The 16,574-nt window shown below is 49.7% G+C and overlaps 1 protein-coding gene across 1 annotated transcript in view; it reads left to right on the top strand.

Moving 5' to 3' along the window:
- The window catches only part of DUSP8 (dual specificity phosphatase 8), an 80,648-nt gene that overhangs the window by 34,791 nt on the left and 29,283 nt on the right, over positions 1-16,574 (top strand). The window contains exon 3 of the mRNA XM_054027949.1: positions 1,679-1,817. Coding sequence (XP_053883924.1) covers positions 1,679-1,817 — 139 coding nt within the window. The remainder of the gene's footprint in view (positions 1-1,678; positions 1,818-16,574) is intronic.

Here is a 16,574-nt window from a genome sequence, read left to right as displayed (position 1 = left end):
AGTCCCTGTTGTCAGGAATGCCTAGGGAAAGGGGTCAATGAGAGCCCACATGGCAAACAGCTGGTGTGGGGATGTTCCCACAACTTCTAGTACTAGGGCTAAGCTTGGTCTGCAGGAGGCATTGACTTGGTAACGCTCTCCCAACAGAGGAGACTCAGAAAGAGCAGATGGCAAATTGTAATTGATTTGTGTTGTGGTAACACCTGGGTGGGAATCCCATTGTGCTAGGTGCTGTACATGCACAAAGTGAGAGAGACCCTACCCCAGTGAGCTTAATGTCTACCTGGGCAAGACACAAAGGATGGGTGCGGGGGGGAATAACTTGCCCAAGGTGGCAGAGATTAAGTGATTTACCTGCGGTCACACAGTTGGTCAGTAGGGCTCCTGAGTCCCAGTCCAGTGCCCAATCCACTGGACCACGTTGTTTCACGTATGAGTTGATGTGCTATCAAAACAAATGGATGTGACACTTGAGGTTGGCTGTCCAGAGAGATTATAAGGTGGCAATTACAGCCCATGCCTCCCTCTCTCTGGCTGGCCCTGAGACCATCCCTGCCATGCAGGATTCAGTCCCAGCTACCTTGATACCAGAAAGAAAGAGGCAGATTGGAGAAGAGCAGTACAAGGGAAATGGGGACCGGAGGGTTTGCTTGTGAGGAATTATTGAAAGAGTTGAACAGTTCAAAGCTGGCTAAACGGGGAAGTGAGTGTTTGTCGTGTGGATCTGCAGGGGAGGAATGGTTTGTGTGTGAGTGTAACTGGGAGGATGGGGATGAAGTTAAGCAATGGAAAATTTAGGCAGCGTATGGGAGAAGGGGGGCTTGAGGGTGGGATTTTCAGAAGTACTCACAATTAGCCTGACTGCTCCCACTGGAGTCCATGGCAAAATACTCAGTGACAGAGCTAAGGTGCTCAGCATAGGCCTTACTTCGCACCCAGAACATCCCGCCCTTCCTGTCTGTAAGAGCTGCTAGCCTGGGGAGTGGTGAACAAAGCCTCCACACTTGGATAGGACAGAGTCCTGCACGGGCTGAGGTGGCAGGGGCAGGGCTGAGGTAAATGTCATTGTCGTCTGATTCCTCGGCTTCACCTAGATGGTGGTTCCCATCTCTCATCTGGGTTATAATGGGGGCCAGGGGGCTTCCCTCTCCACGTCCATTCAGCACAGGCCTTCTCCATCTAACTGCCTCAGTAGGTCCTGAGACCTGACATACAGGAACCATCTTCTCCTGGGGAGTTCAGTTTCCATGTCCATTCAGCTCTTGGTTTCTGCCAGTAGACCCCAGACCTGTTCTGGCAGAGCCATCCTCCTCAGACGTGAGTGGGGGAGCCACGTCTCCATGCTCCTTCAGTTTAGAGGAGCAAAATTAATCTGCTCCATAACCTTACTGTGGCCACCAGCTCCCCTTCTCCCTCCCTTTCTAGCTCCCTTGCTTGTTTCTTGCTCCATCCCTGATCTGGAGGGACCGTTGTCTCCTGGGGTGTGGGCAGCAGGAGGATTCGCTCCATCCTACCTCAGTCTGGGGGCTCTTCTCCAGCACTGAAGTCGGAAAGCCTTGGCGACACAGAGTCTAAGTGGAGAGCAGCAGAACTCCCCATATCCAATCCCTGGCCCCCCTGCTATCTGCCCCCTACATGCTGTAATGCTCTCTTGTGGTGGTTCTCCCCCTCCCCCCAGGTGGAGACGGAAGAGCACCAGGACGTGGTGGTCTATGACCAGAGCACACGGGACGTGAGTGGCTTGGCTGCCGACAGTTTCCTCTCCATCCTCCTGGGCAAGCTGGACAGCTGCTTCCACAACGTCTCCATCCTCACAGGTAGGATCTGGCTGGGATGCCATGGAGAAGTGGGAGCTCTGCCCCTGAAAGGGGGTGGAGAGGATGTCTCTCTTGAGTATGCGTGGTTGTGACTAGTGTTTCTATCTCCAGGCCAGACACTGGGTCACCAACACTTTAGGGTGCCCATGGGAGTGCCTCCATGCCTTCAGGTGACACTCCTGGATGAACTGTGCCATCTCCCAGAGATGGGACGTCCTTAGAGGGTGTCGTGGCACCAAGAATGCAGACTGGCTGCAACACCTATCTGGCGCATCGTCAGTCCTGCTCATCCGTACCCCTGTCTAAGCCGGCCTTGGGTGCCTCAACCTGTAAGCAGGTGCTATAATGAGGGATTGAGACATTTGTAGTCTCTCTCATCCCAGTCTACCTATGAGAGGCCACCTTTTCACCTTCCACTGGAAGTCAGCCACTTCTGGGGTGGATCCCAGCAGCTGTTTAATACCACACTGAAAAATACCACAGTGCTTCTAAGACAGGAAGTGAAGAATTCTAGCCCCGGGAATGAAGACTAACATCACCCCAGTTGAAAATGTAGAGGAAGTTTGTGTTAGGCAGGATGTAATTACCTGAGCTGGATTGTGGCTTGGGCACTGGGATTAACACCCTTTCTCTTGGGCCAGGGGATCTGCAACGAGCTCAGCACTCCCGCTTTAGATCCGCTCTTAAAGAGAGCGCTTGGGTTCAATGCTGGGAGCTCAGCAGCCTGAGAGAGGGAAGAAATTCCCCATGGAACCCAACCACATCCAGTGCTGCGCGTATCGTGAAGAGGGACCCGTGTGCCATAGTGTGGATCTGCTGCCCCGGGTCTGGCTGACACCGCCCACAATTAGCAACACAGGGCTGTCAGATGTTTCTTGGCTCGGGAATGGAGGGTGAATAACGACACTGTCTTCCATGTCCTGAAGTGCTGAGTGTTAATGATGTATATGTTCCCTGGTACTTTACAGTGCTGGCCCATGTCAAACCTACTACGGGGATCATGACCTGTGCATGGTGCCCAGGCGTTGGTAATGTGGCCCTAAAGAGGGGACTCTCTAAAGGTCTTGTTAGATAACAAATAAAAGGAAGTAGTTCTTCATGCAGCGCACAGTCAACTTGTGGAACTCCTTACCTGAGGAGGTTGTGAAGGCTAGGACTATAACAGAGTTTAAAAGAGAACTGGATAAATTCATGGTGGTTAAGTCCATTAATGACTATTAGCCAGGACGGGTAAGGAATGGTGTCCCTAGCATCTGTCTGACAGAGGATGGAGGTGGATGGCAGGAGAGAGATCACTTGATCATTGCCTGTTAGGTTCACTCCCTCTGGGGCACCTGGCATTGGCCACTGTCAGTAGACAGGCTACTGGGCTAGATGGACCTTTGGTCTGACCCGGTACGGCCTTTCTTATGTTCTTATGTATGTTGTTGAGATACAGTTGGCCAGGGAGGGTGGGTGTGAGCGAGAGGAAGGAGCTGTGGGTGGCTCCAAAGGACCAAATTAACTTGGAACAAAACTCCTTGGTATGTTTAGTGCCTGTATTTTGTTCCACGCAGACAAGAGGCCCCATCCAGAGTGGGATCTGAACAATACTAGGCCCAGCATTGTTCATCAATGACTGTTACTGCTATGCTTTTAGTATGATTTCTCCAGAGAGACCTTTGCACTCAAAATAGAATACAATACATCATAATTTTAGAGAGTTTTTTTTCTTTCTTCCCAAACTCCATCCTAAGTAAACCATACTACACACTTCCCTGGTCAGTGTTCTGTCCAGGCCACAGGTTTATGTCCTGGTTCTAGCACAGCAGAGCCCTTGTCCACATTGCTCAGGGGGAAAAAAATGCTAGAATCCTGCCGGGAGTGAGCATGTCTAGGCCTGGGCGTAGCCAGCACCGTTCTGCTCCCACAGAGAACCTCACCGTATTTGCAGCTGTTTTTTCTTGGGCCATTTGTGAGTGTGCCAGAAGTCTCCAGTATCTCTTGTAAATGGGCTTCAGGGCAGTGCACCCTCTTGAGGGATCTGCCAGCTCCGCTCAGTTGTGCCCTTCTTCACTTGTTCCCTCTGCGTTAAGCTGGGCTGCCCCCTGAGCTTGTGTTTCCCCAGGATGCTGTCACTTGGGAACAGATGTGGGCCAAAGGCTGCGCTCGCTTGGCTTGGCTGGTGGCATGTTGTGCGACCGCAAGGGAGAGCTGGGTTTAAGGCTGACTTTGGGGCGGGGGGTGCACAGCACATCCAGCCCATAGGCTGGTGCTATTGTTCCCTGTGGAAGGGCAGCATGGCAGCCTGTCATGTTTCCTGGGCACACGCAGACAGGGATGATACAGTCTTTCTCTAGACTATGTGAGGGATAGTCTGCCTGGCTGTTGTCTATTGAGCTCAAGGAACAGCTCCCCAAGCTCAGTCAGTAAAGGAAACTCATTGATTAAACATTGGTGTCTGTTCCATGTGTTCCCCCCAGTAGAGGGCAGTGTTGTCCATCAACACAAAACAGCTCCATCCAAGCTCCCCCAAGAAGAAGCGCGAGGCTTCTGGACATGAGGGCAGCTGCAGGGGTTGGGGTTTGCTTGCTCTTCTGGCTCTCTTTCCTCTTGTACCTTCTAGCTGCTGGTGTTTTTAGGGGACGTTTTTCTGTCTGTTACTTGGAGCCAGTCCCACAGTAGGAGCAGCCAGCAGAGCTGTTGTGTAACGGAATAGCTTTGCTGAGGGGGGAGCATGGATGGGAGGATGTGGGTGGAGAGGGCAGAAAGGTTGTTGAAAGTATCCAGTTACCCTCTCCCAGTTTAAATCATCCACCCCATGCTGCTTAATATTTAAAAAGTGAATGAATGACCAGAGCTCCACTCATTCTCGCGCCTGTTTAAAAAAAAACCCGGGGAGGGGGAGGATTCTTCATTCAGAAAAGGAGGAGTGGGGGGTGGAGGAATTATCGCTGGAATGAATCGGGGTCCCCTGGGTGTTATCCAAGAAGACGGAGCACATGAGAGCAAGTGAGCATGATGTTCTAATTATAGCCTTGCTGCAGAGCAAGCGTTGCTTTCCCGGTGCTGGGACAAAGCTCACGAAAAGCAGGGTAGGGAATGAATGAATGAAACTCTCTCTCTGGCAGGACAAAGAGCTGGTGAGCGGGTGTCAAGAGGGTGAAAGCGCCTGTTCATTCTGGCAGCTAGGAAGGCAGGGCTGCCTGGCTTGTTTCCCATCACGTAGCCATCCTGTGCATTCTTTGCTGCATAGGACTCAGGCAGCCTGCTCCTGCCCTTGGATGCAAGGCACACGTAGACACGTGCAGCAACTCAAGCTGTGTTAATGCTGGTAGGTGCCACCATAGCACTGGCTCCTTCAAGGTCACGCTCTGGGAGTTAAAGCAGGGGACCCCTGGCTTCTCTTCCCTACTCTGCCAGTGGCGTGCTGTGTGTGTTTGTTTGTTTGTTTGTTTGTTTTTGGCAACAACTGTGGTTCAGTTTTGCCCTCTGTGCAATGGGGATGAAATTTGTTAGCACCTATGGAAGAGCCTGGCTCAGTTCCATGCTGGACAGGTCAAAGGCTGCATCTAGTTGTGGAAACAACATAGCAGCCACAGGCTTTTGTCACGTCTCTGGCGAATATATGACCTTAGTAATCTGAACTGCTCTGAGATCCATGGGGCGGTGTTTGTATAGTGCCTAGCACAAGGGGGGCCTTGATTTTAATTGGGCCCTCAAGGTACTACTGTCGTATGCAGAAGAAAGGCTCAAGGAGAAGGCTTTGACTGTACCCAGGGCTTTAAAAACCAGCAAAGCCACCTTTAAAATCCCCCTCATCACTTCAGAGGTAGCCAGTGTAGTAGGGCATAGGGTGGGAGTGATATGAAAGAGGACCTCAGGCCAACGAGCAAGCATACTGCTGCCTCTTGAACAATCCACCAGTGCAGTGAAGCCTGGTTGAGAGGAGATAGCAGTAATCCAGGCTCGTGGTCGGCAGGGCCTGTTCTGCAGCTCCAAGGTCACTGTGGTGTCAGTAAGTGCAGAGCCCTGCATAAATTGCACAGCGAGGGGAAAAGAATCCTCTTTACCAGCCTCTGCAGGAGCCAGCTCAGTCAGTGGGGATGTGTCAGGAGCATCCTCCTTGCCATGATCCCTAATGCACCAGCAACACTTTTGCTTTCCCAAGGTCGAAGAAGAGGAAGTTCCAGTGCATTTAGCTGGCAAACTCGCCCAAGCCCTCCCTCCAGAGCAGAGACCCAGCTCCAGGTGTGGAGCAGTAATTATTGCTAATGCTGCCCCATTCCCAGATGTGTAGTGATTTGCATGCCACTGGCTAGGCAATGAGCAACCCACATGAGAGCAGAAAGGTGTGAGTCACCCCCATCATGCTGGATTTCATGCCCAGGTTGGTCACAGTGGCATAGAGCCTCAAAGGTGTCTAGGAGCCTAACTCCCATTGCAAATAATAGGAGTTGGGTGTCTAAGCCCCTCTGAGGAGCTGTGCTAATGGGCGCTTCTCCTCTCTTTAGCTCACAGGTTCCATAAGGTGAAATACAAAATATGAACTCTCCTGTGCTGTACAGGTGCCTTTGGACTGGGGGGCAGAGTACTTCTCACAGTACCCTTTGCTGTCCCGTTGGCAGAGCTCACGTTGCGTCTTCTCAGTATTTTGGACTTTTATGGGTCTCCCCTTTTTTCCTGTACACAGAACTACTTGTTACCTCCCTTTTTTTCCCCTCTCTGGTGCCACACGCTATGGGTCCATCGGCACTGGCAGGTATCATTTCCAGCTTGAGGAGATATGCCAGCACTCACTCTGATCCAGCTAGCGCACTAAAAAGAGCAGCGTAACTGTGGCCGCATGAGCGGCGGGAAGGGCTAGTTGCCCTGCGTACATTCCTAGGGTGTCAGACAGGATTAGCGCCAGGACCGTTAGCCTGTGCAGCCGTGGCTACACTGTTATTTTTAGCACAGTAGTTCTGTCTAGCAGGAGCACGGGTATCTCTGCCCAAGCTGGAAATGTACACCTTTCGCTCCAGCGCAGACGTAACCTCTGTGAGTGACTGCTTGGTTGGCTGGGAGGATGGAGCAAAGAAATAATGGGAATAAAATTAAGCCTTGTGCTGATGGGCCGCTTTCGTTATCCTGGGTCTTGTTTGTGAATCCTAAAGCTGGCCTGTTCCCTCACCCTCCCTCCAGTGCCAATTACTTGTGTCTCTCTCTCTTTTTTCCCCCTTACTACAGCTGCTCCTTTTGCCCACGCTGTCTATAAATTAAAACTCCCCCCACCCATTGACAGCGAGCATTAGGTTCTGTGCTGCGATAGGTCTGTTCAGTAGCATGGGCCAAGTCTAGCCCTCTGCATTTCCAGCTCCAACACAATAGCTGTGTACAAGAAACCCTGGAAGAAAAATTACAGCCGGTGGGGGGGGGGGGGGGAGAATGTGTTCCCAGAAGTGGCTGGTAATTGCCTTGCTGAGGTTTTGGCAAAGCCTCTCACGCTCCGTTTGCTGTGGCATTGTGAGCTGCACACCCTGGAGCCTGCCGGTTCGCTAATGGGAAGCGCAGACCACTAATGTGTGGAAAAAAGGAACCAAAATGTAGAACACTGGGTCATGGCTGCTGAGTTTTATATGGAAATCGTGACTCAAAAATACTGCTGAAAACATTCGGGAGGTGGGGGGCCTGAGCGCGCGCGCACACCCATGCAGTTTTCTCCATCCTGTAATATGGGCAGCAGCCAGTTATTTTAGACGCACGTTAGCAGCGCTTGGGAGGTCTGAGGGGGACGTGCATGCTGGGACTGATGCTGATCTCACCCCAATGGCAAGGCACTCGACCAAAAGTAGTGGCATCACCCACTTGCAAATCTGGTGTAAAGGAGACTAGAATGAAGCCCTCTGCCCTGCTTGTATATAAGGTTTGGGGATTTGCTCAGGAATGCAGTCTCCAATGGAGATTTGGAGCCAGTTTCTCATCTTGCTTATGCCAGCATCAAGCCAAAATAATCCCGCTGACTTCAGTGGTTGTACTCTGAATTTACACTCGAACGAGTGAAATTGGATACAAGCTGTTAGTCTCTCCAGTGGAAGTGTCTTAAGGGCATGCTTTGCTGCCCATGACTAACCCTTTGTCCACATTCTTTTGCTCGTTCTCAGTGAAAGTTTTGGGGTGTCTGCTCCTAGAGGTTTTAGGCTGAACCTCTTCCTGCAAAGGCTGGCCTCGTTGCTAAGGTACTGGACTTGGACTCAGGAATTCTGTGTTTCAGTTCCACCACACACGTCCTGTGTTTGACCGTGGACAAGTCACTTCATCCTCTGCCTCCATCCTCCGTCTGTAAAATGGGGCTAGTCATCCTGTCTTGACTGTTTGGATTGGAAGCTTGTTAGGACAAGGATTGTGTCTTACTGGGTCTCTCTACAGTGCTTAGCACAGTGGGGTCCTCATCCTAGTTGAGGCCACATGGCAGTACTATAATATTATTATTAATAATAATAATGACCTATCTGTGACCAGCCAATCTCACTGGCCAAAACACCCGCCTTCAAGAAACTGCAAAAGAAGAACTCCAGAGAGACTGAATAGGCTGAAGGGGGAGGGGGAGAGAGAATAATGAAAGCATCCTCTGATCTCTTCTTGTAACCGGTGTTCTTGGTCCTGGCTTCTTGTTGTCTAATGCCATTGCGTGCATGGGTCTTTGCAGAGGGATAAAAGACATAGGCCAAGATTTTCCAAAGTGACTCGTGATTCTGGGGCAGGCGAAACACCTTTTTAAAGGGGCCTGGTTTTCAGAGGGTGGTCGCTCTGCACTTCCTGGAAATTGGGCCCCTCTAAGGTGTCTGAACAAAGGGACCCAAAATCACTAGTCACTCTTGTAAAATGGTGGCTTGTGGACCTGCTCAGCAGCACTCCCAGTCAAAGTCAAAAAGGGCCCAGAGATTGCCAGTGCTGTGATTGTAGCTTAGGGGCTGCAGTATTTTTCCGCTGCTGGGTGAAAGAAGAAATAGTCCCCCTTTCCCAGGGCCGCTCAGTAGCACGTTGTGCTTGGGTGCAGAGGGGGTATCTGCTGTGTTTCAGAGTGTGGCTCTGAGCCGTTATATAATGCTGGCTAAACTGAGCACGCGTTGGCACGGACAGAAGCTCCGTGACCTTAGCCAGACCTTTCCATCTGTTTATCAAAGCTGCCACCGCTGCTCTTCTAAGGCAGGTGAAATCGTTGTTTAAAATGGAAGCAAGAAAGCTAATATACCAGGCATTTGGTCAAATGCAGGGGAACCCAACCTAACTCCCAACCGCAGGACCCCAGTGGGGAAGACTCACCCAGATGGTCTGACTTATCCTTTGCATTTAGATCAAAACTACAAATTCTGATATTTAAAAACCTTTCCCCCCCCTCCCACACACCAGTCTCAGCTTTGGTCCCTTTCTGTATGTGATGTATTAACGCCTGCATCGTGCCGGGGTGTTCTCCTGCATCCCCTTGGAGCGTAATGGTGTGTTTTCTCCCACTGCTTTTTGGAAATGATGGGAGCTTTGGGCCTCCGTTCCCAAAGAATGACGCTTCAGTCTGTGCTGAGGCCTTGTCTGCACTGTGGGTGTTGGTGATTGGTGGCTGGACCCAGCATAGCTGCATGGGTATAAGCCCCTAGTGCTGCTTGCCCTGGTTTCAAGCAGGGGTTGGCTCCACCAGTACAAATGGCAGCTTTGTCCGTCTGCTTTAGGAGTTTGTACCGGTGTGGCTACGCTGGAGACTGAAGGCAGGGTAAATCCTCAGTGTAGACAAGGCCTCCACCCCGCGCAATCTTACAGGCTCAGGACTGCTGAGGTGAAACAGAAAACCTAAGTCAAATTGCATCTGGTGTATTTTCTGGCTTAAGAGGCACAGATGAGACCGCTAAACTCATTGCACTTGTGACCTCCATGGGGAAGGTGTATCGAGAGCAATTCTTGATAAGGACTAAAATCTTTGTGTCCTGTTCTCCCACCAATGATTTACTCCCACTGGCAGCAGTATCAGGCTGGAATTTCCCTGTGGCTGATGCTAGTGAAACGTGGCTAATGAAACTTGCAGTAGTGTCCCGGACAGAGAGGAATTCCCCCATTATAGACAAAGGCCTTTTGTTTTCCCAGCATGGTCTAGTAGCTTGAGCAAGGTTGGAGATGCCTGGCTTCTGTTCCTCATTGTGATGCTTTGGGCGAGTCATTTCCCCTCTCTGTGCCTGGGAGTATGTTTACAGTGCCATCAAAAACCCACGGCACCAAGTTTCGGAACCCAGGTTAGGTGACTTGGGCTTGCACGGCTTGGGCTCAGGGGCTAAAAATTGCAGTGTAGATGTCTGGGATGGGATGGAGCCCGAGCTCTGAGAGCCTCCTTCCTCACGAGTCTTAGACCCCAGGCTCCACCCCAACCCTGAACATTCTGTAGTTCCTCCACCCCAACCCTGAACATTCTGTAGTTCCTCCACCCGAGCCCTGTGATTCCGAGTCAACTGACCTGGGCTGGGGTGGCAGGCGTTTTATTGCAGTGTAGACATACAGTTTACCCATGCTATGTAAATTCAGAGCCCTGCCCTCTTCTTATTATCCCACATGACTCCTCAGCACCAGTCTTTTGCATAGGAGTGCCATGCTGTGGGTGAAAGCAGCAGCCGCAGATGGGCCTGAAAGGAAGAGGGGGTGATGGGATAGAGGGCGGGAGCTCCTAAAGAGTTAACAAACCAGAAGGCATGATGATTCCAAAGAGGCTGGGGGGGTGGAATCTTAGAGTCCATTATTCCCAGTCTTGGAAATCATCTCCCTGTTGCTTTCTTTCTTTTTCTTTTTTTAAGTATAAATAGTGCTGCTTGCTGCCCTCCATCCGTGGGAGCAGAAAGCCTGTTGATTTATATGGTTTTCCTGACATCACATGAAGTGGTGGAAAACTGAATGGAGCCAGCATTTTTCCTGCATTACGTAATGCCCCCTTTTCCTCCCCTCCGAACTGTGCTATTCCAGCAGGAGCCTGACTGTTCTTTAACCTCTATTTAGTTCAGCACACACTCTTGCTTTTTTGCAAACTCCCTCTTTGTTTTTTTATTGACGGCTGGTTGTTTGTTTGTTTGTTTGTTCAACAGCAGCTCTTGATGGCCTCTGCCTGTAGGCTCTTATATTGGAGGACTTGACACCAGCCATCGTATTATTTGGGGCTGAGCCAACATGGTGTGTCACATGCTCTTCTCCTCCCTTTGTGTTCACCTGAGAAGGATGGGTGGGACTAAGGGAGTCCCTGGCAGGCTCCCATGTCAGTGTTCTCCCATTTTACAATTTGCATCCGCAGCCCAGTGCTTGGGAAGCTTCCCCGGCTGGTTTCATCTGCATGGCACTTTGCATGCCTGGGCCCATGCTGCCATACAGCCTGTTCCGGTTTGTTATAGCCCCTCCCCTTCCCCAAACCCCGGAGCTAAGAGCTTTGTTCCTAGCTGGTCTCGGACATCCCCCCCTGAAAATCAAATCTGGAGCCACTTGCCTGACTAATAAGGCAGGTGCACAGCCAGATGGGCAACATGGTGACCCCTTCCAGTTACCACGTAAAGGGGACCTTATGGATTTACACCGAAGCTGCTGCACCAGCGTAAACCCCTAGCCATGGACATGCTGCGTACAAAGCGAGCTGTACCTCTGTGGTTTACACTAGGTGCAAAAGAGAGAACAGCCACTGGTGCTTTACAGATCGTGGAGTCAGTGAAGTTACTCTAAATGTACATGAGATGACTAGAGCCTTGCCCCTGTAGGGTAGAAGAGGGAAACCAGCTGGGGCGGAGCAGAGCCATAACTAGCTATTTTTGCGCCCGAGGCAAGAATATAAAATTGCGCCTTTCCCCCCCCTCCCCCCCATAATTTCATAGTAGTTACTTTGTAAAACAAAAAAAACCAAACAAACATAAATAAGAATAATAATGATAATAGAACGTTTATTTATTTTAATCATAAGATCCGTGTACAAAATCAACTAATATATATAAGATGTGCATCATAAACTGTCGGGGTCAGGGCTCGCAGCCCGGCGCAGGGGTCGGGGCTCACCTCGCTGCCGCACACTGGGGTCAGGGTTGGGGCTCACAGCCCAGGGTTGGGGCTCACAGCCTGGCACAGGGGTTGGGGCTCGCAGCCGCGCACTAGGGTCGGGGTCAGGGCACACAGCCGCGCACCAGGGTCGGGGCTCACAGTCCGGCGCAGGGGTTGGGGTTGGGGCTTGCAGCCGCGTGCCGGGGTCGGGGCTCGCAGTCTGGCGCAGGGGTCGGGGCTCGCAGCCGCGCATCCCTGTCGAAGCTCACAGCCCGGCGCAGCGGTCGGGGCTCATAGCCCCGCAGCTCCACACAGGGGTCAGGGTTGGGGCTCGCAGCTCAAAGCAGTGCGCCTGGGCAGGAGTCGGGGTCAGGGCTCATAGCCGCGCACTGGGGTCGGGGCTCACAGTCCAGCGCAGGGGTTGGAGTTGGGGCTTGCAGCCGCGCACTAGGGTCGGGGCCGGAGCTCACAGCCCGGCGCAAGGGTCGGGGCTCGCAACTTGCAGCCACACACCGGGGTTGGGGCTCGCTACCCCCCACATAACCGGGTTGCGACCCCCAGTTTGAGAACCAATGCTTATAATTACTGTAGGGTGTATTCTATTTATTTTCCATTTACATTGTACATTTGTCATGACCTAATGTGCATATTATGTGATTATAATTTTTCATAAAATAATAAGAATTAAAAAACTTAATTTGTCTCTTTCTGCGCCCCTCAGCTTTGCGCACCCAAGGCAAGTGCCTCACTTGACTCGCCCTTGTTACGGCACTGGGGCAGAGCCATGATTTTTAATTTTGGGCAGGTGGTTGGAGCCTATGAAGAAGAATCTAGGCTTTGTCTATGCTGAGGGGTTGTCCTACTTCCAGCTGCTGATGTATGTGCTGGTACAAACCCTTATAACCACAATAAGCCATAATTGGTGCCAGCGTTAAGCAAAGGGGACTGACTCTGTGCCCATTCAAATGGTGTCTTTGCCTGCCTGCACTAGGGGTATGGAGTGATGGCTGTCCCCAGGGCCCTCTGCCATGGTAGACTAGGTAGAACTGGGACCCTCTAGGATTAGAGGGGTTAGATTGGGGGGGGGGGCGCGGAAACTGTTCTTTCCCATCTTGTGCACTAACCTGAAACAGGCCCCTCACTTGCTTTCTGAACTCCAGTCATGAGCTTTTCATCTGGCTCGGATGTACATGTGAGATCATCCCCAGTCCCCAACTCCCTCAGTTTGTCCCAGGTCTTCAAGGAATGTTTTAAAATTTTCCAGTCCTGTTCTTTCTAAATTTGGAGCGTCTGTTTACTCCCAGGATTCGGAAAGAATGTAACAATATCAGCGGTGAGAAATCTCCCCTCTCCCTCCCCCTTTGGCAAGCAGATTGGCCCTGACAGAGCTGGCGAGGGGCCCAGACCATGTGCAGCCCAATGGTACAGGAGCAAGCCTGCATCTTCCACAGGAGCAGCTTAAATGTCGACTCGCCCTCTCATTTGCTTCCTGCCAGAATATAAATATTAGGGGAAGGCTGCAGGCATCCACGTGGCATGTTAAGAGCATCTCATGCTGGTTTGACAAGCTAGCGGCCAATATTGGGGTTGGTCTATTTAATTGTTCCCTTTTTAGCCAGAGTGCTCATCAGGAGTCTGCCCGCCAGCTTGGTGTAAAACAAGCGATCCGGGCTCTCTTTTTGTTGAGTAGGTGTCAATGCCATAGTGGATGTGGGAGAAATAGTCAGGATGATTCATTGGGACTTTCCAAAGGCCTTTCTGATGAAGCCCCTCCCAAGAGGCTATTAAGGAAGCTAAGTAGCCATGGGGTGAGAGCTGAAGTTCTGTCCTGGACTAGCAGCTGGCTGAGAGGCAGGAAGCAATATAGGAATGAAGGGCCAATCATCACACTGTTAACCTTCTGCCATGGTGGAGTGGTCTCAAGGTTGTGATGGTGCTTCATATGCTCATTGGTGATCTGAAAAATGGGATGAACAGAGCAGGTTTGGCCACATTTGCAGAAAGCACACAATTGTGTAGGATAGTCAAGACTAGAGGACTGAAGAACTCCAGAAGGACCAGGGTGGATTGGATTTAAATCAATTTGATTTAAATCACTAGTCAGGAAGACTCGATTTAATCATGGTTTTCTACATAGAAGTGCATTCTTGTTGGTTGTTACAACTTTAATACATATTGTTCACAACTCAGAGATAGATGTAGGTTTCATTTTTAGAAGGTACACACTATACATTTTTAAGTGATGCATTTTGAAAACTTTTCAGATTTCTGATATCAGAAAATGAATGATTGGTTATTTCATTTACCAAAGGTAATTGAAGCAGAGATTTATGAAGTCATTGGGAGGTGAACTATCTCCAATTCAACCAGTTAATCATTAATATTTGGAGGATTTTCTTGCCAGGCTGTATTAGGAGGAGCACATCACCAGACAGACATTTAAATTGTTTTATTTAACTAAAACAACGTTAAGTATTCTGGATTTTTTTCTTCAACAGCAAACACATCATATTTTAACAAAACAAGCATATGAATTTTTGAATTTAGTTAAACATTCAAGTTTTTAAAATCAGGTTTGTTTTTGTTAAAATTGTTTTTAACTAAAATAGTTAAATGAAATATTTTTAAAAAACAAACAAAAATTAAATCGACTGTCAGCCAGGTCAACATGAGAAACTTAAAAGATTGGCTTCTGCAGCTACTCAGTCGTCTTCACCTTCATTTTCCTGTTTGTTCATAATCTGGAAAAGAAGAACAAGCTTTCCTGCTTTTTCAGGTTCCAAACGATTTCTTAATTTGGAATGAATTAGTGCAAAGGAAGAAAATATTCTTTCTACACCGGCAGAAGAAGCTACTGCTGTTAAAAGTGAGATTATCACTTCAAAAGCCTCTGAATCCAAGTGCTTAAGTGACTTTCACCAATGTGAATTTCTTTAAAATAACATCAACAAACATATATTTCTTGAATGGTTCTGATTCCCAAACTGGGTCTCTTTTACGGCCTGCTGCCACTACAGGTTTTCCCTTCTAGTGAGAGAATAATATGGTAAATCTTAAATCAATGAAGGCTACACTCAGAAAGACCTCAAGACTTCTGGAATATGCTGCTCAAACCGTTTCACTTTTGTTTCTACTGCCTATCCCTCCCTTCTCACATTTATCTCCAGACTTCTTCTCCTTGTCCAGATCTATTCCACCCCCAACAATCTTCTATTCACTGAACTTTTTGAAACTTTGCACTTTTAGAGAGAGGTAAGGGATTGACTCTGTGTACACAAATTTGCAGAGGGACAATAGGGTTGAGGTCTATTATTTCTCACCTCTAGATATTATTTATTTATGTATTTAAAAACATTTTTGCTGTTAACAAGCATTATCCGTGGAGACACAAATCCACAATTTGAGAACTGCAAAACTAAGCATCTCTGATGGTATCTTCTAGACTGAGCACTGAGTCCCAGTGGGTAGATAGAAAGATTAACCTAAATAATCTATACAGAAGCCCCTGGAATCTTATAAGATTCGGTCCCTAATCTATGAACTACTGGAACTCCTTTACAAAACTTTTCTTAAACATTACATGAATATATTGTCTCATACTATAGAATTAGAATTTATAATCCCTATTCCATGATGAGAGATCTTTGACTATATTGTAGCTTAATTAAAACCATCTTTAGATAGGTTTGTTTCCTCAAAAAACATTTTATCAAAAACATCCCATTTAAATAAAAAAAATCCAATTTTTTTTTTTTTTAAGTCATTGATTTTTATCCACACTGAGAGGGATCCAGCTAAGCTAGGTGAATGGACAATGTGCTGGCAGATGAAATTCACTAGTGTTGGATAAAAGGGAGTTTGAACTGCCCATACATTTGCTGCATTCTGCGTTAACCGTACACACTCAGGGGGAATGAGCTGTGTGTCAGTGTGAACAGCTCCACGAAAACCTCAGCTTAGTGGGTGTGGATGGGCAAAAAGGCAAATGAGCCGTTAGACTAGCTGAAGATGTGCTCGGGACTAATATACTGAAATTATTATCGTGCTGTTCAGGGCCGGTGCAAGGAAGTTTCTGGCCCTAGGCAAAACTTCCACCTTGCCCCCCCTTCCCCCTCGCGGCTGCTGCCCCCCTACCCTGAGGCGCCCCCCTCCCCCATGGTAGCTCCCCACCCCTGCTCACCTCTGCTCTGTCTCCTCCCTGAGCACACTGCCCCCACTTTAATTCTCCTCCCCTCCCAGGCTTGCGGTGCCAAACAGCTGCTTGGCGCTGCAAGCCTGGGAGGCGGGAGAAGTGGAGCAGCGACGGCGTGCTCGGGGAGGGGGCGTAGCAGAGGTGAGCTGGGGTGGGGAGCCCTGCGGCACCCCCTCGGCAGCTCCCCCCCCCGTCCCAGGGAGCCATGTGGCAGCTCCCCACCCCAGCTCACCGCTGTTCTGCCTCCTCCCCGAGCACGCTGCCCCTGCTCTAATTCTCCTCCCCTCCCAGGCTTGCGGCGCCAAACAGTCTAGGAATGCTGTAAAAAAAATTGGGGGCACCGCTTTTTGATGCCCCCTCCCCAAATCTTGGCACCCTAGGCAACTGCCTAGTTTGCCTTAATGGTAGCACAGGCCCTGGTGCTGTTTATATAAATCAATGGGATGCCCTTGGTTGGCATATAGTGTTCAGGGCTGGTCACCCTGTTTCAAAAAAACCAAGACCAGGATAGGAGTTCAGAAGCAGGTGCCAGAGATGGGGACAGGCTGCCGAGTGAG

This window comes from Malaclemys terrapin, chromosome 4, assembly GCF_027887155.1.
Source record: "Malaclemys terrapin pileata isolate rMalTer1 chromosome 4, rMalTer1.hap1, whole genome shotgun sequence".
Lineage (NCBI taxonomy): Eukaryota > Metazoa > Chordata > Testudines > Emydidae > Malaclemys > Malaclemys terrapin.
This window is presented reverse-complemented; position numbering and strand designations above follow the sequence as displayed.